The 27,656-nt window shown below is 31.8% G+C and overlaps 3 protein-coding genes across 5 annotated transcripts; 2 read left to right on the top strand and 1 right to left on the bottom strand.

Annotated features, from left to right (window-relative positions):
• The first annotated feature begins 18 nt into the window (after positions 1–18).
• On the top strand, positions 19–23,585 carry LOC138940762 (spondin-1). Of its 3 annotated transcripts, none has more exons than XM_070309967.1 (16): positions 19–171; positions 4,772–4,976; positions 13,189–13,432; positions 14,295–14,481; positions 14,674–14,995; positions 15,144–15,274; positions 16,089–16,281; positions 16,942–17,113; positions 17,457–17,688; positions 19,490–19,703; positions 20,055–20,225; positions 20,577–20,699; positions 20,899–21,047; positions 21,261–21,339; positions 21,594–21,659; positions 21,945–23,585. In XM_070309967.1, exons 1-16 carry the CDS (start codon positions 145–147, stop codon positions 22,121–22,123), a joined length of 2,694 nt encoding a protein of 897 aa, XP_070166068.1. In that variant the 5' UTR covers positions 19–144; the 3' UTR covers positions 22,124–23,585. The 3 variants fall into 3 exon arrangements, with proteins under 3 accessions (XP_070166068.1, XP_070166058.1, XP_070166078.1); XM_070309957.1 differs by having other exon boundaries at positions 17,457–17,796; positions 21,945–23,584; XM_070309977.1 differs by lacking the exon at positions 20,577–20,699 and having other exon boundaries at positions 17,457–17,796; positions 21,945–23,581.
• LOC138940779 (translation initiation factor IF-3) lies at positions 23,347–25,184 on the bottom strand. Its single transcript, XM_070309996.1, has 2 exons — positions 24,257–25,184; positions 23,347–23,819 (listed from the first exon to the last, which is right to left on the bottom strand). The coding sequence occupies exons 1-2, from the start codon at positions 24,797–24,799 to the stop codon at positions 23,643–23,645; spliced, it is 720 nt and encodes a 239-aa protein (XP_070166097.1). The 5' UTR covers positions 24,800–25,184; the 3' UTR covers positions 23,347–23,642.
• Xit (ALG6/ALG8 family glucosyltransferase xit) lies at positions 24,395–27,545 on the top strand. The gene is made up of 7 exons (XM_070309984.1): positions 24,395–25,195; positions 25,300–25,572; positions 25,865–26,033; positions 26,091–26,300; positions 26,387–26,626; positions 26,779–26,924; positions 27,031–27,545. Exons 1-7 carry the CDS (start codon positions 25,053–25,055, stop codon positions 27,464–27,466), a joined length of 1,617 nt encoding a protein of 538 aa, XP_070166085.1. The 5' UTR covers positions 24,395–25,052; the 3' UTR covers positions 27,467–27,545.
• The last annotated feature ends 111 nt before the right edge of the window (positions 27,546–27,656 follow it).

The following is a 27,656-nucleotide window of genomic DNA, read 5'->3' as shown; positions in this document are numbered from 1 at the left end:
CCGGGTGCGAGAGTCAGAGTTGTCAGTCTGCCGGAGGTCGGCGGCGGTGATGAAAGTGTCTTGTATATGTGTGTTTGCGTGTTTCCGTGTCACGACGCAGAGCGCACGTGACTCATAGAGATTGAAAGAAAAATAGTGTCGTGTATGCCGAGTGGTACGAGCAACATTGCGGTGAGTAAAATCGGTTTCGATTTTCATTTTCCATTTTGTAATCTATTCTCTCGATACGATCGTCGATCAAAGTTGACAACTGCTAGTGCTCGCGTACGATTGTGTATCGATTGTAGTTGACAATTTTGCATTTAAAATAAATATACTTAACTATCGGACATCGGCTATCAGAAAAAATGAATAGTACTTAATAGATTAGGCTATAATATAATACTTTTATATTTCAAAAATAAAATTTATATTGTATCTCTCTCGAAATGTCATCCTTTGGAATAAAAAATACACGGGTGTTATCGCTGAATTCTGTTCTGAATGAATTGACAGATTGCGATGTCAAGCGTATCTCGAGAAGCTATATATATACTCTTTGCATAATTATTGCATGTATGTATTTCCTCGCGAAAAGAATATATTATATCTATTAAAATTATTGTGTTATATGCTTAATTTAATAAAGAGTGATAATAAAATGTAATTGCGCGTATCCTGATCGAAATATTTGTTGCTGTTTCCACTCTATCAGCTTATCGACTAGTCGAGCGTGCTGAATGGTTCTCTCATGCACGACTAGGCACCTTATTCGAGCGTATTGTCAAATCGTTCGTAGGGACAGATAAAAGATAGCGGAAAGACGGGATGGATAAGTTGGATGAAAAAGATGGAACAGCGGTGATTTCTGTGCCAGCAAGCGATTGCAGGAGTGCATTTTCCTTTCTTATGCGAGCGTTGCCGGGGATACGTGTCGCGGCGGATCTTTTTTGCGAATTGGCGAGACGAAAATGTGCTATTCCGGCAAATTGCGGATTAACGTTCGTGTTTTCGCGTCGCTTTTAACGGTGGCTTTTAACACATATAAAATTATTATAGCAAGTCGAAAAGAGATCGAGGCACATAAAAAAACTTTTTATAAATATTTTATAGTATATATATTTTTTTATAAATATTAATGACAGGAATTTTTTGTTTACTTATACAATATATAATTTAAACATTTCAAATTTTTACTTAAAGATATTCAATGCTTGAAATAATTATGAATTAATCAACAATTATTAATGTAATGATTTGATGAATATTAATGAATTAACAATTTGATTCGATGCCATGATTTAGTAATTATTCAATCTGGCAACTATTCATAATAATTATTCATAATTAGAGCAAGGAAGACACAATGTGCGCATTCTCTATACATTTGTGCATTCTCTTTATATCTGTGTTACAATTAGCGAAAGATTTTGCGCATTGAATCGATTACTCATTGGTGCATTGACGAACGTTTCGATGCGCCCAAATAATGTAGATGTTGGCATTTATCCGGCGCCACTACCATTTCAAGTGAAACATATCAATGCTTCCACCGGAATATTTCAAATTTTTCAAATTGGCTGGATATTTCAAATTTTTTATAGAACTTACACGCACAATGCCGGTGTGATGTAGATTGACAAAAAAAGTCAGCTTTTATTATACAATATATATCGATGTTTGGAAAGAATAGCTTTTATACTCTTTCGTATGAAAAAACGAACAATTAATTCATTAATCCGAATGTTAATAAAAGTGTTTGATATATATATATATATATATAAATGTGTGTGTGTGTGTGTGTGTGTGTATTTTTATTAATTCTTTGAAGCATAACATACCATTTTGTTAAGTTGTTAATTGACTATTTGCTTTTAGTTGCATGCTAAGTTATATACATGTATATTTTATATTATTTTATACGAAAAATAAAACAATATCGATAAGTAATTGCAAAATATCAATCTCATATTGCGGTTTCTACAATTTCATACAATTCTATATACAATTCTTTTACATTTCTATAAAAAATATTAATTATTTATTAATTTTTTGTGAAAAAGCTTGCGCTTGGAAAAAAATTAATTTTTGTCCAAAATTTACTTTGTTTAACAGACACATTATAGGAAAGAATATTTTGTCAAGTCGTAACATGACCGGAACGCAGTTTTCTTCGGAAAGCATTTAGAGTAGAACGTGTTCTACAACGATATAAAATCTCGGGATCGCGATTGTTCGTGGAAAGATTTATGGAAAGATTTAGGAAAATAAGATTTTATATATATATATATATATTTCAAGGGAGTAGGGGAAGGGTATAATGCGGAGATATATCTTTCGCGAAAGTTATTAAGGATTACAGTACCTATGCCGTTAAAGATTAAATCGTCTATTTGACGAAAGCGTGAATACGTCCCTTCCTTTCGTAAGCGTTCCATCTCGCGATGTCGATCCTCGTAATATCGCCAAGACGGTCCTTGCCATTCATCCCGCTCGTCGTTTTTCTTCCAAAGTTCCAAAACCGACGTATTGACGTTGCTCTCTGGCAATCTGTCGTCCCGAGTTGCGCTTTCCTCGATGTAAATCCTACCCCTAGTTCCATCACTCTTCGTTCCGTCATCCCTCTTACGCTCTGCCGTTTATTCATCCAGCAACCTCATTTAACTCGATAAAGACCAGCTTCGATTCTGATAAGAAGCCGAATACAAGCGTACTGTGTAAAATTTAAATGTGTATGAACCTCTCTCTCTCTCTCTTTCTCTCTCTCTTTCCTTGTTTGTGCACACATTAATTTAATACAAAACAAGTATTTGAAAATATAATAAATGGGTCCGTAAAATCATTCGCTCAACGCTATTATTTCTGTAAATCGGTATAAAAATATCGTACATGAATCGGTATGAAATAAAAATATCATGAATTAATAAACATTGAATTAACAACGACAAATATTACTTTATCATAATTTGGAAATTTCTCGCAAATAAATCGGAAACATGTAATAATATAATTTCAGCAATATAAACGTTGTTCACGAAATTCGTAACCGCAAAGAAAGTTCTTCCTTGATAGATATTGTTTGAGTTGTTGTTGGTGCACGGTAAGCGAGGATACAACGAACAGGGCAGAACGCCAAGCAGAGTGAAATGCCATGCCCTATATACACCGGCTTGGCGCAATATATTTAGGCACTTGGGATTTATGGTTAACCAGCTTATTAGAGGCCAGTGATGCTCATGGATCGATGTGTCACATGGTGTACAAGCGTCGCGTTTCTCGTTTCGCGCATCGTTACGATCGTCGATGTATACTGGTTATCTATTACAGAAAAGATGTGCACAAAATGTGATTAAATAAAGATTTGGCAACAATAAATAATTTTTTTATTGAAACATTGCAGTTGAAAGACTTTATGAAATTCCTGTTTGTTCCAGTTATTCTGGGCGTAATGCAATGCATAATTAGCTATTTTACAGATTCTCATTTTCATCGAATAAAATATATTTATTAATATTGTTTAATCATTAATAAATATATGCGTTTTAATTAATATTTTTGAAAGATACAAATATTTCTCATCTTTCACGATAATTATTTATTTTATGGCATTAGAAGATTATTTTTGTGACACATTACATATTAATAATATATATTATATAATATATGTATATTATTATTTTGGTATAAATCGTGATTTTCAAAACAATTTTATTACATGTAACATTATTAGCATAAAATTAAATCTAATTATTTTTTATTTGATATTTTAATATAATATTGCTCAATTTTTCATTTTAATATAAATATTTTATCTTAAAGTGGAGATGACGAGAAAAATTAACTTTAAATTATTAAAAATAAACATTTTCTTAAATTACATATTTACTTCAAAGTCGAAGCATCCTGTGTTTCATCTTTACCGTGTCGAATATTTTGGATGCACGATCGTTCAATGAACCGAGAAAAGCGTGAATAATTTTAAGCATTCGTTTTGGCACCAAGACCCCACAATTGGTGAATGACTCACTCGATGTATTTCAGCGGCGCTTTATTGTATCGAGCACGTGATTACCATGGTGACAATTGTCTCATATATTGGCATCACTCTAATTAGAATTTCAGGATTTACAATGGCTTTTCAAGTAATCACATAATTATACAACGATTTTTCAAATAATCATCCGTCGCGCGCACTCAATCATCTTGACAGAAGTGCGGAAAATGTTAAACTCGTCGACGTCGGGATATTTTTCCCTTTGTTTAAATTTTAATTAAAATGCATAAGAGAGAAATAAACGAAGAACGTGAGGATGTGCAATAGATTTTCAAACGTGAGAGAGATCAGGAATGATGTTGGTTGTTCTACCCGAAATTAATTTAACAGACTTTGTCTTTTTTTGATCTAAATTGTAATTTAATTTTTTTGCGCGTTTATTGCGCCAATAATTATATAGTCGATAATCATAATGGACATAACAGAGGAAATAATAATAATTTGTCAATCTAAATCTTTCGATATTTGACAGTCTTGAACGAAAATGCGAAACGGTACCTTGAAGCTACGACAAATTACATAAAATGCGCTCGAAGTAAAATAAAAATATCCTTCCAATTATATTTATCGGTTTGCAAGCATCAACTGTGATTTAAAATAGAAATTAATTTAATTTTACGATTTACATTGCTGCTATACTATCCATATTGTATAAGATTTGCCTTAGAGCTATATCAAAAATTGTTATCGATACGTAATAATTTTATATGGTATTAATATGCCATTCTTTTTTTATAGGAGATGCATAATATTGGGATCATGTACTACGTTGCTCTGTTACTACTTGCTGCAGTAACAAGCACGAATTCGACAAAATGCTCCCGAACCATAGAAGGTACCACTGGATCGCGCTCCTACGCCGAAGGCAAATATCACCTTTTCATGACGCTTTTCAACAGAACCGAGATTGTTTACGCCTATATGCCAAATACCCGGTATAGCGGTAAGTACACACGGAGTCGTGAATAGTTATGAATAACGCTCCGCGAATAAATATTGAAATCTCAATATAATTTCGGGATGGATGTTTTTATTTAAAAAATAAATTCGATATGAAAAATAAATATAGAAAAAATAAATTCTATATGATCGCTACTTTATTGTTGTACATGGAGAGAAAATTGCATTTGGCGTAGATTGTATATTTATATATTATTTGAATGTGAATACAGGAAATATTGAGGAATTATCAAAGTTACGCCGAAATCAAGCACAACTTTTAATCATTAATTCCGTCAATGTCTTTCGCTGTCTACGTGATATTTGAATGTTGCTAAACTTTGAATAAGTTCCGCAACAAATGAGAAAAATGATGAAATCAGATCTGATTGACACATAAATCATATTTATATATTTTTTAAGAATTTTGTTTCTGAATAATGTATTATATATATTTCATATAATTACAAATATATTTATAATATATATTGCTATAATTATATTTAATATAATTTTTATTCAAAGTAAAATTATGTGTAATTCGGAGAAGACATAAATAATCAATAATTATATAATATTTAGAATAATTATATGAAACTATAACTTTAAATACGAGAATTCTAAGATTTCTAAAGTATGATGTTTTTTGTTTATTTTACACATATACAATGTTCGGATTTTTGAATATTCAACAGCTTAACTCGGATGATATTCTGTCATATACATATGAAAATCACCGCGGTAATGCGTCCGTTGTAATATTCAATGCTAGTGGAATTTATATACTTTATAAGTACGGTGACCATACGTCCTTTATTTAAGAGGACAGTCCTTTATTTCACTGCTCTGTCCTTTAGATTTATTTTTTTTTTCTAAAATGGCCATTTTTGTCCTTTATTTTATGAATTGAAATAGTAAAATCGTCGAATTTTGCTTCTGTCTCCCCGGATCTAATGCCCCCACTAAACGGATATTTTCGTTAGTGAATAATATGTGAACCACTGAGAAAATCGAATTAAAAGTCAAAACATCGGAAACATGTATTTATACCAAATGCAACTTCGACATGACGTGTATAGAGTTTTATGAATTTTTAAAATATCAACCTGATTTATTAAAAAAAGTTCATTCCTGTGAAAAAATTTTTTAAAATAATAATATGATTGTTTAAAATTTAAAACGTTGCGTTGTTTATTATATATTGTGTTGTTTATTATTGCCAATAATAAACCAATAATTTATTGGTGTTGTTTATTATATTTTATAATAAATGTTATAAGGCTTTTCAGTTTTAGTGAAACAAAAACAAAGGCAACCTGTTTTTTTCTTATTATGAAACAATTTCTGATTTGTTCTTTGTTTTCTCCAAAAAAATATGGTCGCCGTATTTATAATTATTATAAATATTATATAAATATTACATCAATCGTCAATGTTTTCAAAGCAATTTTACGACATTGGTGAAATAATGGAATGTATTATAAGATATAATATCAGGAAAGTGATTAATTGAGAATCAGAAATCGTGTAATCCAAAAGCAATCGTTAAAGCTATTTATTGGATAAGATACAATATGTTACGATATTTGCAATCATGTAAATGATATCTATTCAAATCACTTGATAATAAAGTAGAAAAGAATGTATATGATTTTAACAATGTAAAAGATAAATCAATATAAATGAATTTTCATAGGATAATAGAAAAGTAAATTTATTCAAAATCCGAAGAGCATGGCTACAGTTTCATAAAGAAGGAAAATTAATATTAAAAATGTGTAAAGATTCTTCTAATATTTAATACTTAAGCTCTGCAAGTTAAAGAGATAAAATGGATTGCGCGATCATATACATTCATATTGACATCGAGGAATTGAAACATATGAAGAGGTCATCGTTGTATCAATTACTCACATTTTGATGATCGCGCAGCTTTGAAATTCAATGCACGAGCACGCTGATTTCCTCCCGCGGCTCTAGCAATAATTACGTTAATTACTAAAGAAGACCGTAGATCCTTAGACGGGTTTCTGCGCGTCGCAACGACTCTCTTCCGGCTAGCAGAAATCGCACTACGGATTGAAAGACCGGGCGGAATTTCGGAAAGCGACGCTGGAAGATCCAAAAGATCATTTTCGTCACAAAAGTCGAGATAAATGCCACGTGCACGACCCGGCCAAGCAACGATGAACTTTGACCGATTAGCTTTGTGGCAGTTTTAACCGCGGCTGCGGTTTGATAATCGTCCTTCGTCGTCTGCGCAAATTACACAAGACGATCTGTCACTATAGAATTTTATTGATGACGGATTCTCCGATAAATTTGGAGATTTTTTTTTTTTTTTTTTTTTACTAAAAATATTAGATTAATATTTTTTAAAAAATTGAATATCTTGGCAATTAAATCCTGATTAATTTTATGTGATTTCTTTATAGTCTACGATTTATTACATTGCATTTTATAAATCATATTTTATATGAGTTAAATTTATTAAAAATTTTCCAAGTCGCTTAAAATCCTTTAATTTCAAATATTTCACTATAACTCTCTCTGCAATAATTATTCATACAATATTAACATTACAATCACTATCGGTTATAGTAGGGTAGCATTTGTCATATCCAGTATGCTTTTCTTTAAAAGCGCAGTTATTTTTTGTAAAAAGTAACTCGTTACCGTTACTCGTTACTGATTTTAAAAAGTAACGCGTTACCGTTACCGTTACTTGGAAAGTAACGATTCGTTACTTTTTCATTATGTTTTTGTTTTTTATAATGCTAAAATAAGCTATTAGATTATAAAATTATTTAATAATCAATATTAAATGTAATAATCTTTTTGTTACAATTAAAAACTCTAAATTAGTCTCTATATAGCACAAGCGTTTTTTTTTATATTAAACTTATTTAATGATTTTAATTTTTTATGTTAATATCCTTACTTTTTAATACACTTATCTTTATAGGAATTTAAATCGTAATTTAGAAATTTCAATTTTGTCGAAAATTTTTATCAAACATTGTTTTTAAATATTGATAAAAGAAATATTGATATTATTAAAAATGTATTCAAATATTCACTATCAGTATTGTAAAATCTATAATTTACGTTACTATAGATTTTCAGTACTGGCAGTGATTATAAGATTTCGCATCTTTTATATCGAGTATCATTAACTTGCGCGACATGATATCGTTAGCTGGATCGATGACCGTAGTCCCAGGTTTCTCTTGTCTCGATAGATCCAAGTAGATACCCTCGATACGAGCTTCTCGCACTTTAGCGAGAAATCTTTCCGAATAAAACCGTCCAATCGGAACTTTACGATGGAGTATAGAGATTTATGTCACATCGCGAGATACCTGATGGTTTGAAGAGGAGGCTTATAAGACGCATAAAGTATAATTGCTAAATATTTGAAAACTGATTTTCTCATAAAATTCTGTTTTCGTTATTTACACAGTTATTATTCCAGTTTAAAACCTTTTTAAATTAATTAGTAAATTATGGAGTTCGACATTATTTTCACGTATTTTATTTATATTAATTCTTCATTCTTTTCTCTCTTTTCTTACATATCTATAAAATAGTGTTTACTAAAGTAAAACTATCTTTATTTCTAACAATTATTATTTTTTTCATTAAAATATTTTTACTATAAGAATACTTTTGTTTGTCATGAAGCACAAAACATATTAGAATTAAATCAATCCTGCGTATCGATATAAATCCCAGTATTTCTTACGTCTCTATTTGTCTGGTCGACGACCCGAGCGCAGTGAAGTCCGCTTTCTCACTTGACTTCTCTCTCTCTCTCTCTCTCTTTCCCGATCTTTTCGCGAAACTTAACTCCTCGTGCGGCTCCACTAACGCATGCAAATCTCGCGGGTCCGGTGAATTAATGCGTTACGTAACGCTGGCGGGATGCCAGGTGTGAGACACCGCCGCGTCGTGCTGCGGATTTAACGCGGACGCGCGGACTCAATGGCCGGCCCGATAAAATTCTATTAAATCGCGTCGACCGGAGGAGACGCCGGTCAACCGCGTTCGCCCCAGGGGTTAAATCCCGAAGAAGAGGCCTGCTGGGAAAATTATTGCGCCATTACCGGTAACGGAGGATGTCGCGAAACAATGTGGTGAGAGATAGTAAAGGCTGGTATAATCAACGTATACATTATCGTTAATTATAAGTCTCTTGTCCTTTCTATTTTGTCTATAAAATGATTGAAACTAGATGTCTTTTCGCATTATATAGATAGGTCATACTGTCGAGTTTTAAATTTTTTCTCAACGAAGATATTGAAACATATTTATTTGTTGATTAATTGATTTTTGACGGCGAAGAATTTTTATGATAAATCAATATGACTTTGTAATGAAAAATTATAACTATTGCAATATCAATTAATGCTAATTGTAATTTTTGTAATATATTTTTTCATGATCTATATCTCGCGTAGTTGATTGTAATTTACGAAAGGTCGATGAATCACTAAGCGCGAGAGTAAATAGAAGCTGTCGGTGCAACTGACGCTGGAAATTGCCTGCAGCGTTAATTAAATTTAAACAGTTAAATTTTCATTTTTTTTTATTTTTATACTAAACTCGGAACAACGCCATTTGGGAAAATAACGGTGACTAGTCAATTATATTTAATTATACGGTCGATAATTAATAATAATAGATCTCTCGTATTGATGTTCGTACCAATCGAGTCCATTTTTTTATTCTATTATATATTTATTATCGTAATGTGAAAAATAAATTTCAAGTTACGCAATATTTACGCCATCATCCGTAACAATACGTATAACAAGGCCTCGTTATCCGTAAATTACGACTCGAGGATTTTTCTTCCTGAAGCAAACCGACGATCCATATAAGTATATAAGTAGATAACGCAGTGTGTGGCCAGACACATTTCCGCGTTCGAGCAATCGCACTCTACTTGGTTCTTTTTCCATTACTTTACCTGAACGAATGTCCCCGAAAATGAATGTAAAATGAATGTAAAATCGCGTAGGCCGCAAAATGCCCGCGGATTTTCTATCCGCGAGTTATGCAGCTTTGAATTTGATCAGATAACGCGATCATTTTGAGCTGTCATCTCACGCGTCGCGATTCCTCGGTACATCAGCTGTTCAGCTGTCAAACTCATCGCCTACCGGAAATTAGTCGTCGTCTCGCTTTGCGATTATCCGAGGAATTTCAGCCACGCAGTCGGAGATATAGCGATGATTTTACGCACACGTTCTAAAGCGCGTATCCCTGCCCGTTCATAATTATTTGGAATTAATAATTTATTCCGTTACCGTTGTGTTATCGTTGAGGTAGCGTTACGCGCGCGCTGACAAACCCTATTATCCGATTTTATATACAATTTGCTTTGTCGTGAATGGAAAGTTGAGCTTTCAATGGACGAATTTAACACGAACTTCGTGATACACCGAGTCATATCGCATGTACTGTTACGAATGTGCGGATATAAAATATAAATCGAGGCCAATCCGACTCTTGTCGATTTTAAATCGAAAGAAGAAGAGAGAGAAAAAATAGAGAGTTTGATCATATATTTGGTAAAATCTAGTAATTCTAAAACTGTCGAATATTTGGAATTGATATCGATAAATCTAATTTCGAAGAGAGCGGACGAAAAGAAATGTCAAATTATCAGTTTAGATGCGTTTAATTATTCTTGTAATAAAACAAATCAGGCTTAAGTCTTACAAAATGTAAGTTCAACCATAATTTTTTTAGATACGATTAATTAAGAAAGGAGTAATATAAAAGAATTGCTGTAAAACTCTTTCGTAAAACTTTGATTTGTATTTCCAATGCGAAACAAATGCGATCAAAAATACCCTTCGGATATTCTCGAACATCGAGAGTCTCGTTATGTCGGAAACGCGATATCCCGACAAAGGTCTCAGTTAACTGCGTTTTTGCCGTTAATTCTTCTAATTCAGGGTTATGGGAATAATCATGCGGGAGGTAAATACAAGTATGGTGACTCATTGTCATCGCTGACATAATAAATTTAAGCTTCGATAAATACCGGCAAATACAGGATATTTGAATTGGTGGCTTTTTGTTTCAATTATCATATAATACGTGATATTGTCCTAGATAATATGCTAAATCGTACATTTATTAACAAACTCGTATATTGTAAATATTTATTAACCTTTTGTTATATAATTCTTATTGAAAAGCTTTTTTAAAATTCACGCCACAGGTAAGTCTCTTTATGTACATAAAGATATGTACATAGTTCAAGAAGACTTGTAACACCCAGAAGCCATACCGCTTCAAACAGTTGAATATTACATCCTATAACATAGAGAATATACGCAAATGCACAATCTTGCGACTATTTCGTAGTACGTCCAAATGTTTAATTTAATTATTTACATAATTCTTGTAGCATTTTTTTATTATTCAATATGTTCTTTATTTAAGGAAATAATTTAATCTAATTTTTATGATTAGTAGCGGGATTCTCTAACGTTTTTTGCGACAATTATCGTTGTCGTTAGCGAGCGATAGCCTATGAGAATTGCGCTTTTCACCAGGATTGTCCTTACCATTAGCTGTCACTAATTAACGACACCGAAAATTGTCGATAACAAGTTATTCAATCCCGCTACTGGATATTGATTGTAATCAGTAGTCATGTAATTATAATCACGGTTTATATTAAATGGATATGTTATAATAATTTAATATTAAATATATACTAATTTAATAATATAACATTAAATTTATTATAGAATAATGAGAGAGAGAGAGAGAGAGAGAGAGAGATACATTTACTAACAATAAGAAACGATATAAAATTACTGATATGAAAATATGATAAGATCTAAATTATATATTGTTTAAATAAGGTCGCCTGAAATGTAATACATTTACATATGTTGAAGAAAATTTCGTAATAGAGAAAGAAATATATGAATTTCCTTGAACGTAGCAGCGGACTTACAGTGTGTCGTGTTTAATCCATGCTATAAATAGCAAGTCGGTAGCTGAGTTGATATATATTTCTATTGCAAAAACACGAATATTCCTATGATACATAGAAAATCTATAAGCCGATATTCATGCATGTACAACATCTTTCATGTTACCATGTAATAAGAAATGTTATTAATTATCTTAATAACTTTTGTCTTTTTACGACCGCTGCTGATTTATGATAAAAAGAAGAAAATTCCGGAAGAAGAATTCGTAGATACAACGCGATAGTTTTAGAAAAAGTCAAATATAGTATACTGATTTTTCTCGAAAAGTGCATTATTCTGTTTTTGAAAATTAAATGAATATTATAATGCATCAAGAAATAACTACGGCGCTCCTCCATCGAATTTATTTGTTTTTCATGTCTATACAAAAGTTTTATCTCGATCGCTTAAATTCTCTTTCCTAGAAATAAAAATGTAGAATTTCTCACTCGCAATCAATTATGAACTCCGCACGACAAAACGAAAGATTCTCGTATCTTCTTTTTACTCGAACTATTATGGAAATTTTTGTAGATGCGCTTGATTTCGCAAAAAATTATAATGAAAGTAATTCGCGGCAGTAGCTCGCTTCTAATTATGATCATCTAATTATGGCATAGTAAATTTTTGTTATCGCGTGTTTAATATTTCTATTAAATATATATATTTATATAAATTATATATTAATCTTCAAAATACTATAAAATAGTAATATATGTTTTAATAAGTAAAAATATTTTTTGAAGTCAAAATTACACTTTTAGATTGTAATTAATTACAAATAAAAAATTTAAAAAACTGGAAATTATTAATAATTTTCGAAAATTATTATTAATTTTTTAAGCAAAGAACAAGAGAATTTTTCAGATATATTTTAATTGCATAATTAAAACAGATTTAATCAATACAAATTAATAATATCGAGCCGCCTAGCCATAGAAAATATGTATATTGTTACACATCGCGAGTTTTATTAAATTATTATTTTATCAAATTTCATGTAAAAGCATTGCATATAAAAACATTTTATCGAATTCTATTATGTCTGAAAATTTTATTTTTTCCTATAATATATGTATAATTATTACGGATAAATCTACAAATATTAATCGTTTAAAATAATATTGCACCATCGATTCAAGTCATCTCACGATGATTTTATTAAACGAGATGCGCAATACGAGCATATTAAAGAGAGATCGTCGATTATTTTAGTGGTTCTACAGACCGATGGTTCCGATCAGATGCACCGGAAGTTCACGAGATTCCTCATATCCGCCGAGTCCGAAAATGTGAATGAGACGGCCGATGCCGGCACGCTCGATCTTCAGGATGATGGATTGACCAAATTTGCGGATAATTGCGCAAACGCCATCGTGGAAACATCAAAGGTTGGGAAAGAGGAAATAAGTGTCGCTTGGACTAGTCCTAATGAAGGTAGCGGTTGCACGCTTATCAGGTGTGTGTGAAGCGATACTCTTATTAACACAATATACAAATGCCAAAAATAATATTTTTGTGCGACGTTAACATTAATCACAGTAGATAACATATTAACGCTTTTTATATAAAGTACATAAATTTAAATATAATGTTATTAATAATTTTATAAAATGATAAAACATAATTTTTTTTTTTTATCAATATGTGTGAATTGAATATGAATTATCGAAATAAAATAAGAAACATTTATTTCGTGATATTTGTAAAAAAGAAATTTTCATGATAAATGCAAAACATTTGAAATGTCTATTTAAATATGTTTAAATATGTGGTCAAATATGAATTTAAATAAAATATATCTATAATGTGCAATATTTTTTATTTACATATATTTAAAATTATGAATATAGTATGCAACGTAGAGAATATTTTATTAAAAAATTGGATTTGAAATTAACTTGCAGAAAGATAGAAAATTTATTTATCAAGTTCAAGTTTATTTACGCAATAAATATCGTAAAATAAAATGGAATAATAATAACATATTTCTCATTGAAAATAGACTAATATAGTATGTAAATGCATGCATATTATGAAATATATGTATATTGTGCAACACATCATTCTATCAATGTATCTATATGTGCTATATTTATTACATAATAATAATGTAAAGTGATATCGCGTTTACGTAATTTTATTGATTCATCTTTTATTGATTGAGAGAGCTCTTTCTCTAAGAATAAGGAATTATTTCTATCTTTCCTCTCGTTTTGGTTTTTATTTATTATTTAACAATTTATTAACTTTTCATAAATTCAATATGCGTGCAGATTGTATTTATCCTTCGTTTTGTTTCTTTTTTTTTTCTATTGTAGAGCGACGGTGATGGAAACAGCAGATACATGGTACATGGATGATCCAAGTTTAATCCTCAAGATGTGTCAAGATTCAAAAGCGGAAGCCGACGATCAGGGTACTGTTTTAGCGGAATGTTGCGCTTGCGACGAAGCCAAATATGAAGTGACCTTTGAAGGATTATGGTCGCGCAATACTCATCCCAAAGTAATTAAAAACGAATGGATAATTAAAGACTGGATCATTAAATGATTTCGTACTCGAGTAAAAAATAAGAATACCCGATATATCTGATATCGTGGAGCGATCGATCGTTGTGTAAAGAGCTTTCATATAATAGACGCACTCTCGGAATTTATGATCGCGTTCACATCCATCGTTATGATTTTCTTCTTATAGGACTTTCCAAGTAAAGGTTGGCTAATTCGTTTTTCGGACGTAATCGGTGCGTCGCATACTGCTGATTATACATTTTGGCGATACAGTAACAATGGTATACCACAGACGCATACACACGCATATATGGCTAGTGCCGGATTGCAGCAGGTAGCTGAGGTTGGTACAACGAGAAAATTAGAATCCGAATTAAAGGATCGGAGCGAACACATCAGGACTATAATAAAAGCAAGAGGCATCGCTTATCCAAACGTGACGGGTAGGACTTTCGCAGTTTTTCGTGTGGATCGCAAACATCATCTAATGTCCTTGGTTTCAAAGATCGGTAAGATTCTTTTTTATTATTTTAAGAATTATTTTTACATTATTAAATCTCTTGAGGTAGAAATGATGTTTTATTATTTCCTTTCAGTATTTAAGATATAAAATTAAGAAATAATTTCTTACTTATTATAAACGATTTTTCTTTGTAGATCCTTCGCCAGATTGGATTGTTGGCGTCTCCGGTCTTGAACTATGTTTACCGAATTGTTCTTGGATAATTCGCAAGGAATACAATCTTTATCCTTATGACGCTGGAACCGATGATGGCATCACATATTTGGTAAGCAAATATACATATATTCTTAATTGTTTATAAATCAAGATTGACATTTTTATTTCGATATTTTTACAAAGAAAAAATCGGCTCAAAAATCAACTCGAAGAATTCACAGGTTAAAGAAAGTGCGATTGATGCGAGAAGTATTCTATATATCTATCTATCACGATTTAATAGATAAATAGTATTAAATCTTAATTTACTTTCTTTTTCATTGCAATATTTTTCGTGTTACGTGAATTTCGTATTGGTGATTCTACGAGATGACGGATAAAAATTTCATGTCCACTTACGCTCATGTGACTTTGCGTTTCGCTACATAGGATGAATTTTCGACACTATCTTTGTATCAATGTCCGTATATATTTTATCGAACGGGTACAGATTGTACAGGTTCAAAATAAGAAAAAAATCTCATCACATGTCAACACCAATCCTATAATAATTTCTAGATATACGGAAGAGTGCCTGATTCCAATAGCTCATAACAACCATCTCGATCGCATACTAGAATCGCTGACGCCGTTGAATTTTACACTTCCTCGACACTCTTTCGACGAGAATTTACTTCGTTTTGTATAACCTTTTTCATTTGCCCTTTTGAAAAATTCTATGTTTTCACGCGCTACGAGAAGTTTTTGATTATAACAACAGAATGTCTTGCAAAATATGGAGAAATACGAGGAATAATATAATAGCGAATTAGATTAAATGAAAAATATATTTAAAACTATTGCACTTATTTTATGATAAATAATTATACAATAGTTATTTTATTAAATTTATCCGCCTTTGATTACTTCGTTTTAATTTTTAGTCGCCGGATTCGCCGACGGATCCACCGGAACCAATTCGACGTATTACGTCGACGTATCCGAATGATTCGAGATCACCCTTTTACGATCCTTCTGGTCTGGATATGAAACCCCTTGCGAAGCTCTGCTTGAACAGACAGAGACTATACGAGAAGACCTGCGATGACGCCGGGGGTGATATGCTGGCTGATGCAGGTACAGTGCATTCAAATAACAAAGATAGCAAGTGTCGTTTCATTTAACAAAAACTATTTTGTTAGGATTTATAACAAAGATTAATTATATCATTTAAGAATTTTATGAAAACGTCCAGTTCTCATAATTTTTTCAGCAGTATCAAAAGAATTTTAAAGATATAAAATTTTAAACGTTACTTTTTTAAAACGCCGTGCTAAAACTCGTGGATGAAATTCTGTACAATTGAACAATTAGGGTACAAAAGTAACGTTTATCACGAATCTCCACGTTACATACAGATCCGCATAATTTTTAGCTATTATTTCCTAAATTGTTTGCAAAAAGCTTTCGAACAGAATAACGGTTTGTATAAGCAATCGTTTTTACAAAAGACGTTTTCTATTCTGCGAAATTCGTCTATATTTATATTTTTTGGTTTTATAGAATATTATTTGGTATTTTCACCGCATGTGGATATGCGTGGCATAATAAATTTACTTTATACATAAGTAGGTAAGACATTTATATTCTGTGAATTTATTTCTGTTCGAAATACAATATTAATAAGTAATGACATACTTCTTTTTTTTTTTTTTTTCAACTGTCTTGCTATGAAATTTAGATATACGCAGTTTATACAAAATTTCTAGAAAAAGTAATCAATCATTTTATGTATAGAGGCTTGTAAAGTGACACCCTGGGAGGAATGGAGCCCGTGTTCGGTCACCTGTGGCAGAGGCATTCAATTGAGACAACGTAAATTTCGCGATGAAGCCGCTGCGAGCGCGAATAAATGCATTACACCTTTAACGGGTCGGAAACGCTGTTATAACACAGAAAGCCCGTCCTGGTAATGAGCACGATAGCATAATCTTTACGGCGCAACTGAGAACTAATCTATCAATTTCCTCAACTTTCTTCTTTATAGCATAGATTGCATAAATTTTATTTATTTATTTATTTTTTTTTTTTAAGATCTCGTATCTTTTCTGTGTTACATTCTCGAATATAATGAGAAAAATTCTCTTATTTTCACATCTATCAAAAGTGTCAACATTTTTATTTATTTTTCTGATATTGTTGACAGAAAAAGTTGTAAACTATATAATTGAGAGAATCTATTTACCACTGCGTGGCTGATAATGACTCGTATTTTATACTCTCGCAAAATGACGATACTTATAATTCGCCAGCACCAGTAACAGTCGTCACGATGGTCTATTAGACAGCGAAGATTGCAAGTTAACACCGTGGGGTGCGTGGAGCTCGTGCTCGTCCAGCTGTGGCGAGGGCAGCAGAACGCGATCTAGAAACATTCAGCAGAAAAAGTTTCGGAAGCAATGCAAGGCCGTGCCGAACGCACCGGAACTACAGCAGTCGGTCGATTGCGAGAACGAGCCTTGCGAAGGCGAAGACACGGAAGAGGTAAGGCAACGACTGAATCACTTAACGTCTCGCGTCGATGATGAGGATGAGGGCTATGTCGCTGAGAGACCAGACAACAGCGGAGAGATAATCGAGGAATGGCTGCAGGTATGAAAAGATTCAGAGATATCAGGGCTGATAGGAATGGATTTCATCGACGAAACTGATTGAAATGTATATTTGATTTCACGACTCGGATATGCGAATTAAATCCTTTATTATAACATAGTTGCTAAATAAAAATAAAATATAATCTGTGATTTTAAAACACTAAAGTATTCATGTATATCAATACCATATCTTCATCATTCTATGATAAATATCTCCGTGTATATGATATTAATTGTTCTTTAGCGAGAATTTTATATCGGTTTTCGAAAATTTTTCTAACATTAATCTTAATATTTAAGTTAATAATATAAAGCTTACTTATATTATTTCAAAAATCACACATTAAATCTATGTTAAAATTTAATCTCTACAGAATTATATTTATATATATTTCAGAAAAATAAATATTCGAGAGAATTCTTCTTTTCCCTAATTGAAAATTTATTTACATCTTCGAGAATTAATACGCTACAGCCCTTGTAATTGTCAAATAATTTCATACTTTATCAATTCATTAGAATAATCACCGTTGAATTTATATGCAAATTTCTGGGTTTATTTCGTTGGTAAAATTGAACTTGATCTCTAAACCGCATTTAATTTATATTCATTTCCTGTGCTTCGTTCGAATGTAAAATACGTTCCAACAATTTGAATCAGGTTCGTCGAAAAGTTTGCTCATTCTATTACTAACTACATTCACGTATTCTATCTAATAGATATCAAGCGAACATCGTTTCTCTACACTCTACAAAATACAGAAGAGATAAACGATCCGCTCGATATGTATTAAAACGAATTTATCAGCTTTATTAAGTATTAAATCATCAGACACAGCCAGAGCAACGATAGCTTCGCACGAGTAATCGATACCTGCACCATTTCTCGTAGATCCATCCATGGCACCGGCATCCTCATGTAAGTCACACGATATCGTAAGGAAAGAAATTTGCATTTCAGAGCGTAAAATTTAATCCTGTTTTTCATAGAACGTCGATAAACTGTGCAAGAAAAAATAATATAGTGTGCATAAAACGCTTCGAATATTGCATCGAAAGATATAAAAATTTTCGAATATATTTGTGCTATCAAAAAATTAGAAGATAAATGTGTAAAGATCAGTGCTTATTAGTTTATTATTCTATTTTCTCACGAAATACATTGCCGATATCATAACGAATCAATATAATGCGTTCTAATTTAATAGCAACCGCTATCACCATCAATTATACATTTATGCTACTTCATTTAATATATACAATTATCATATAACGAATATTACACATCATTAAATCAGCTTATAAAATTGCGAATGTAACATCGCTAATAAGTGAATAAGTAAATTTCGACAATCAATGTAAAGATTGACAATATATAAGCAAGGATGCAGAAGCGAATTCATATTCATAACATTTTTTTTATTCGTTTTTATGGTAGAAGCGCAATCTCATTATACTCTCTTAATGTGCATCGCTTTGAGGCAACAGTTAAGTAATTCTTGAAGTGAAACTAGATTCTGCGATTCATGAAAATTTGCGCGTTTGAAAGATTTTTCAACTTCACACGCAAATCTCTTGAGAAATGAAAGAGAACTAATGAGAGAGAAAGAGTGTTTCGCTTCCACAATACTTTTGATTAATAGCTGTTCTCTCACGTTGATCGATCAAATTTTAATTTACATTGATCGTAGAGATGTCCTGCTGATCGTTACACCGAGTGGACCATTTGGTCGCCGTGCAGTTCCAGCTGTGGGCCCGGTGTCAAGTTGCGATCTAGGTTGCATAAAGGCATATACAGCGGTTTGCATAAAGACAACAGTGACAGCCACGAGGAATGCAAGGTGCAGCAGGCGTCATGTGTAGCCGAAATTCCGAGCTGCGACTTCTCCAGAGAAGAAGCAGAAAGTACGTAGAACGTTTACATACACTTTTAATTATTTTAGAAGATTACTTAGTAATATGGTATTTAAAAACAAAATCAAAAAAATTATACGATGGCGCAGAAAGCTGAAATAATGGATTTTTTCAATTCATAATAAAAAATTTTACGATATATAAAATAGTTAAAAAAAAAAAAATATGACCTCATATGGAAATATTTTGCTGAAGAGTGAAATTTTCAAGTCAGCAATTCATTATTTAATCTCGTCATTATCGTATCTCATTTTCGAGCATTATTAGAATTGTACGTATCGCCGTTTTATTATTTCTGTGTCATATAACTGTACAATGAAATCATCATTGATTGACGCACAGAGATCTGTAGCGAACCTATGGAGAAGGGACGTTGTAACTCGAACATATTACGAGCCTATTTTGACAAACAAAGCAGCCGCTGCCATTTATTCAGCTACTCTGGATGTGACGGTAATCGAAATAATTTCCCGACCGAGCAGGATTGCAATAATGTTTGCGGAAATTTTCAAAGTAAGTTAACTCGATTATTCAATAACGTGCACGCCATGTGTTCACCGCGCTATTACCAGCCTATCATAATAACGTTATTAATTATGAAACTCCGTACATCGTTGAAATTTCCTATCAATTGCTATCTGCGAAAACAACTTTTGCGATCGGATTTGTAACTATACCTTACAAACTATACATGCCCTTTATGATCTTGATATCAAATTATAATAGAACATTGATGATTTTTGTTTTTGAATTGACGAAGATAATTCGAATAATGGAAAATCTGAGCGATCGAATTAAAAGAGAATGCGTTTCTTCACAAATAACTATTTCTTATACTCTGTACACGCTTACTAACCAATTCAGGAGAATTGAAGGCAAATCTATCGGCAATCATGAAAAATCTTAAGGTATCCCTTAGCAGCGTCCTCAGCTATCATATTCCCGTGCAGGAGCAGCGCAGCACAAAAGCGAAGAGAGCGCAATATGGTGATAATTTGTTTTATGCAAAAGTTATTTGACATTCCTCTAATGAATATCAGAGTAACGTTTACAAAGCAATCTTTCGATTATGCTCTTACGGAAAATGGTTTAAAGGAAATTTAAAAATCATTAATCGAAATAAATGCAATGCACGAATATTTCTGCCTCGTCGAAGATTCATCTTACTTTGTTCTTTTTCTTGCAGAAAAGGAGGATTTTAGAGGCATTCAAGCGGGCAGTCAGATAATGGAATCGAGTGAGAATAATAAAGTGGACTGTGAGGTTTCTGAATGGAGTAAATGGTCGCGCTGTGAAAATTGTCGCGGATACACTATCAGCACCAGGACGATAACGGTATTATTATAATCTTTTATTCACATATACCATCATCGATACTTATCGTACGAAGTAAAAATAATAATGTTTCAACAAATATTGACGATTAATTGTTTCGATTTATTTTAAATTATATTATGTACATATATATGCACTTTATTGAATTAATTACAAAAAGATGATATATCTCATATATCTTATCGTACAAAAATGTGATTATCTTACGAGCAGATACCAGCCGAAGATGGAGGTAAAAGTTGTCCAAAAAAACTTCTTCGAAAAAAGAAATGTCATAGGATTCCGCTATGCTGTGAGTATATTGATACTTTTTTAAATTCTTTTACTATAATGTAATTTATCATTGAAATACATGTGAAAACACATACTAAATTATTTACAAAATTATTTTTTAAAATCTTGCATTTTAAAGTGCGAAAAAATAAACTTTTTAATTCGAACTTTTCAGCTCTTTCCTCAGGAGAGGAAGAGACAATATAATAATTAAATATATAGAAGTAAATTTTATTAATTTACTTATATAAATAAACCTTATTACTTTCTCAGCTTTACAAGGTGATGGAACAGGTCGCCGATTTCATCGAGACAAAAAAACCGGAAACGAGCATGAGAGTAAGTATTAAATAAAGCATCAAATATAAAAATATCGTTTAAACTTTGTAATTTTATGAATTTGTAATTTGCCTTTTACTAAAGTTTCACGACTGCTTCGATATAAAAGAACAATATATTTATTTCCTATATATTCATCTGAACCAGAACAAATATATAATTGACATTAAACGAATATAAAACCTGATCAAGTAATTAAGGCACAATTGGCAATTAAGCATTTGATTGGCCCAATCGCGTCTCAATTTTGTTTATTTATAACCATCGCTCGCTCTCTGTACAAAGTTTCAGTGAATTGCAAAGTGACACCGTGGTCAACGTGGTCGAAATGCAGTGCGACTTGCGGCGAGGCGTTGCGAACTAGGGTCAGAAGTATCATGGTGCAACCACGTGGATCCTGGGCCAAACTCTGTCCGACTTTGGCAGAATTCAAAAAATGCAGCAGAGTAGATTGTCCACAGTAACGCGAATGCCGGCGTGTTTGCATTCTATCACTATTCTATATCAATAGGCATATTACGATTTGCACAGTGCGTCTATTTCGAATGTGTTGGATTTTATATGACTTTGTCGTTAGACTGATTACTAGTGTGACACTCGTTCTTAAATATTATAATATAATTGAAATCTACAAACGTGTGCAGGGGAGAGATAGAAGTATGTATCTGTAGCGAAATTATCGGAGAATAGAATCACTGAATAGGTGACACTGGACGACAGCAATATTTTATCCTATAAAAGTTCGCGAATTTTCGTCGTTTTAATAACGAAAATAATAATAGAATTAATGATAAAAATCAAAGAGACAGCAGATAAAACGACAAAGTCGTTTATTTGATATGAAATTATGGATATTTTAATACTTATTAACTATAGTACTTAAGAGAAAAAGAATTGATTATTTTGTATAGAAAATAGTAGTCTATCTGTAATGCTTTTGTAAAAAGATCGTAGAAAAAAAAAGAAGAAAAAAAACGAGTTTATACATGTAGACTTGTTTCTACATCGCATAATTATATCCATTCTCTGTCCTCCAGTGTAATTTACTACGCACAGGAAAATCGTGCCATTTGCGTATCATTTTGCGGTTCATCGTGTCGATGCTGAATTACTCAATAGTATATTTAATACGACTTTACTTGACCATGACATTATTTTCTGATGGTATTAAGTTAAGGCAAAATGGATTTGTGCATTCCAATTGCATTAAGCGTGCTGTTGTATTTGGAAAAGATTAAATATTAGAATTTTTGCGATTATTATACTCTCGTAAAGTAATAATATCAAATACTCCACAGACTTCTATATATTATTCTATATATAATATATAGAAGTCTATAAAATACTCATATAATTTTTCGTGACAAATGAAGGCAAATTATTATGTATGTCATTTGATACCTACTTAACTGCAGCAAAAGGATTAAAATTGTAATAATATATATAACACAGTAACATTATACATCAAATAAGAGTTGTCCCTTTTTAGCGCGGATAGTAAAACACGTTAGAACACGAAAAAGACCAATTGTAATAATAACATTTATTTGTACTATGTATTGTCATATTCGTAGCATTTATTATGCATTGCAGATCTCAATGTAAGACCAAAGTTTGTAATAGTTTCAGTTAAAATGATCGCGAGAATCACTATATCTTAAAATATAATATAAAATAAAATGCGCCGTAGACATATCAGTAGAGAGTAAGCTGTTTGTTTAGTCGATATAATGGAAACCTTTTTTTAAAATTCTCTTCATTGACAATAATCGTAGATATAGTACAGAAAAAAAAAAAAAAAATTATTTGAAAATGTTATTCTTTTGTAAAGCTATTATAATATATATCATAATAAAGTTAATCACTATAAATTTAACACACAAGTATATACATTATATCTCATTCTTTACATGTATACAGAATTTATTCTTTTGTCTCTGACAATTATAACAAATTATTATTTGATTCATCAAACAATAAATGTCACATATTATTACTTTGATTAATTGTACCAGTCATTTCTTTATTATCCACAGAATTGTCTTTATTCTTATTTAACACAGGATTTATTAGGAGCAAAACAATATTTTTCTTTGACGGCATTCGTTGAATATTGCCATAATTTTTCACTGCATCCTCTATAATACTTTGGGTTTTATCCTACACATCAAATGTATAAAATAATTTTTCTTTGTCCATTTTGGGCGATATATAATTTGCAAAAGAAATTCAAGACAGAATTTTATTTATAATTTTATTTGAAATGAAGTACATATATAAAAAATATATATTAGGATACACATACATATTTAGCGCATCAAATTATAAATAAAATTCCATCTTGAATTTTATTGTGAATTATAATAGAAAAGTCTAAAGTCTAAAGTATTATAAACATTACATTTTCTTTCACTTCTCTTTAAAATTCAAGAATATAAAAGATTATTTTTCATATTGTATGTGCGTAATTAAAAATTTATATAATGGAAAAAAGAGAATACTCTGTATATCTTAGTTTGACAATTTATTTAAGTTATCTCAATGTAAATCAATTCCTCTATCACAGAAAGAAGTGATAGAAAAATCAAGGAACTCACCTCATTGATACCATCCTGGGTGATGACAATCTTAACCTTGTGCCTCTTATTCAACAATTTTACCACATTTCTTGTCTTTATCAACAAATCGTTCTGAGCGATCTTTGCAGATATGTAGAGTAGTTTAGTATCCTTGGATTTCTGCTCGTTTTTGTCATCATCCTCGACATTTTTCTTCACCTCCTCGACGAAGACAGAGCTGTTCATCAGCTTGTACACCGGTCGTTGCGTCTTATTGTCCAGGTCGCTGATCTTGACAAGGGTGAGCCTGCGACGTTTCGCCAAACGTTGAGCATCCTCTAGCACTGTCACAGTGATCGAATCGTCCGGTGACAGCAACGTGATCTTTGGCACTGGCACCGTCTTCGATCTTTGCTTCTTGGCGGTCGCGTCACCCTCCTCGAGGATGGACTTCTTGCTAAATACTCGACGTACGTCCCGAAGGTCACTTGTGTGTGTCACGCAACACTTATTGAAATCCTGAGCGTGATATACGACCCTTCGTAGAGTCGTGCACAACCTAGAGGTAGCCATAAGTGCCATAGCTCGGCAGTTCCGTTTTCCGTTCGCGTGGTGAAGATAACCTACAACTACTTGTCACGTATCTAACCTCACTTATAAATGTATTCGCACGTGTTTATGCAATAACGATATTTATCGTTTTAATGATATTTTCGTCATCGAACTTATTTACTGAAGTATTGTCTGATGGGAGTATTGTACTGTCGCGAAGTATATGGAGACTTGTGATGAGTTGACGCTGACAAGCAGCATATTGTAAGTTTGGTTGAGCAACATGTTAACCGGGAGCAAAAATATTTTGAAAGAAACGCAGATGAACCGGGATGAAGAAGTCTCTTCCGCTGCTTCGTGGGATGGCGTGATATTGAAAACCTTTCTACTAGTTACTTGCATCAAGATCCTCTTGATTCCTACTTAGTAAGTAATCTTTTAGTTTCACATTGCTTCGATTCGTTCATTCTGAAATCATTTGTTTCTATATTAATATAATTGCTGTTTACGATCATTTTTTCAACTTGTAGTCATTCCACCGATTTTGAAGTACATCGCAATTGGCTGGCCATCACGTACAGTTTACCTGTTAGAGAGTGGTACGTGAATACACAATCTCCATGGACTCTTGATTATCCACCCTTGTTTGCATGGTTTGAGTACTGCCTTAGCCAAATGGCTGCATTTTTCGATCCAGAGATGGTCAAGGTGGAGAATTTAAATTATGCATCACCAGCTACTGTGTATTTCCAGAGAACGACTGTCATATTAGCTGATCTGATACTTGCATATGGAGTGAGAGAGTAAGTATATTTGTGAATAAAAATTTGTAATAATTAGATAAATCTTAAAAATCTTTAAAAAACAATATATCTTCCCATAAGATAAAAAATAATTTATTTAAAGATATAGCTTATTAAAATAAAAATTGGAAAAAATAAATATCTGTCTTTAACAAAAAAATTTACTAGCACAAAAATATGTTTTTTTTTTTTAAATCAATAGAGATACTGCTTTCTTGAAAAAATCCAATTTTTAAGAATTTTGTACCATGGAAAATTTATCTAATATCTAAATTTAAGCATTTTCTTGTAGAATAAGTGGGACATTCTGCAAATCTTGGAATGAGCATGCAGTTTTTGTATTTCTATCACTGTGTAACATAGGATTACTGATAGTCGACCATATACATTTTCAATACAATGGTTTTTTACTTGGAATTTTGTTAATATCAATGTCAAAAGTTTCAAAGATTAGAAAAGAGGTAAATTTTGCAATATGCTTGGGAATTTACTTATGGTAAAAAGCAGTTTATTTCTAGATGTCAGTGTTGCAAGGTGCCATATGGTTTGCTATTTTGCTCAATTTAAAACATTTATATGTGTATATAGCACCAGCATACATTGTTTGGTTGCTAAAATCATATTGTTTAAATAGTGGCCAATTCTTTAAACGACTATTTACACTTGGGCTTATTGTTCTGGCTGTTTTAATAGCATCCTTTGGTCCCTTCATAACTCAATTATCACAGGTAATATGTCTATAACTATTCTATAAATGATCTATTTCTCTTTCTCTTTTTTATTTTATTTAATACTTTAAAATTTTTTTTATCAGGTAATTTCCCGTTTATTTCCATTTAAGAGGGGCTTGGTACATTCATACTGGGCTGCAAATGGTTGGGCTTTATATATTGGTGCAGAAAAAATACTGTCTGTGATATGGAAACATTTAGGATGGTTAAAAGATGCTAAATCTGCAATAATGACAGGTGGTCTAGTGCAAGAACAGAGCTTCCTTATATTACCTACGCCGACCCCTATTTTTACATTTCTTTTGACTTTTTTAGCAATACTTGTAAGTTTTCACACACACACACACACACACACACATATATATAAAATTTGTTTTTGATAATAAATATTTTATGCACAATCTAAATTTTGTACATTTTCTATTTTTTCTAATATTAGACAATATTATATATAATTAATATCATGTTATTGCAGCCTGCATTATGGTGCCTGCTTTGTAAAGAGCGTTACATGAACTCAATGTACTTTGTTAGATGTATTGTATTATGTGCTTTAAGCTCATTCATGTTTGGTTGGCACGTGCATGAAAAAGCCATATTAACAGCTATTATACCTTTATGGTAAGTATTGAATCCGCAATATAGAATGCTTTGTTACTTTATAAAATGCTCTTTGTTTATATTAAGTCTTAAAGTAATCCAATTTAACAATGATTATAATTTTTAGTGTCCTTGCTGCAACAAACAAAGAAGATGCACGGATATTCATAATTTTAAGCAGTACAGGACATACTGCTCTTTTGCCATTGCTATATCCCAATAACTTATTTTCATTAAAATTACTATTATTGCTGACATATATGCTTTCATCGATTTTGGTTTTAACTAATCAACACGTTAGACCTATATTGCGATTACATGAATGGTTATACGTAATACCACTACCATTAATTACGTTTTATGAAGTGATACTACATAAATTATTATTCGGCGATGGATTACCATTTTTACCATTAGCATTTACTTCTGTATACTGTGCAATTGGTATAACTTATTGCTGGATATTGTATTATTATATATATCTACAGAATAATGTTTGTACTGATAATGGAACAGCAGATAGCAAATTAGGATGTCAAAGATTAAAGAATAAACGATCTTAGGAGATATAATTGCTAAAAATTTGTATATGTGCGAAAAAATTGTGCTGATAATATTATCATTGCGTATTAATGCATTCAACCAAACTTGCTATAAATTAAAAACAAAAATTTGTTATTTCTAATAAAATATATTGTTATAATTATAATATAAATATTAATTCTCTTTATTTCCGTATTGCTAATCTAGGCG

This window comes from Polyergus mexicanus, unplaced genomic scaffold (genome assembly GCF_030449975.1).
Source record: "Polyergus mexicanus isolate NDT 795.1 unplaced genomic scaffold, iyPolMexi1.0 SCAF_2, whole genome shotgun sequence".
Taxonomy (NCBI): domain Eukaryota; kingdom Metazoa; phylum Arthropoda; class Insecta; order Hymenoptera; family Formicidae; genus Polyergus; species Polyergus mexicanus.
The sequence above is the reverse complement of the archived record's forward strand: the minus strand, read 5'-3'. Positions and strand labels throughout refer to the sequence as shown.

Coding starts and splice junctions, on each gene's coding strand:
- LOC138940762 (XM_070309957.1), top strand. CDS start 145: ATGCCGAGTGGTACGAGCAACATTGCG. Junction 4,977..13,188: donor GCCAAATACCCGGTATAGCG/GTAAGTACACAC, acceptor CGATTATTTTAG/TGGTTCTACAGACCGATGGT. Junction 21,048..21,260: donor TCAGCACCAGGACGATAACG/GTATTATTATAA, acceptor TCTTACGAGCAG/ATACCAGCCGAAGATGGAGG.
- LOC138940779 (XM_070309996.1), bottom strand. CDS start 24,799: ATGGCACTTATGGCTACCTCTAGGTTGTGCACGACTCTACGAAGGGTC. Junction 23,820..24,256: donor CCCAGGATGGTATCAATGAG/GTGAGTTCCTTG, acceptor TTTGATGTGTAG/GATAAAACCCAAAGTATTAT.
- Xit (XM_070309984.1), top strand. CDS start 25,053: ATGTTAACCGGGAGCAAAAATATTTTGAAAGAAACGCAGATGAACCGG. Junction 26,034..26,090: donor TTTCAAAGATTAGAAAAGAG/GTAAATTTTGCA, acceptor GTTTATTTCTAG/ATGTCAGTGTTGCAAGGTGC. Junction 26,627..26,778: donor TGACTTTTTTAGCAATACTT/GTAAGTTTTCAC, acceptor ATGTTATTGCAG/CCTGCATTATGGTGCCTGCT.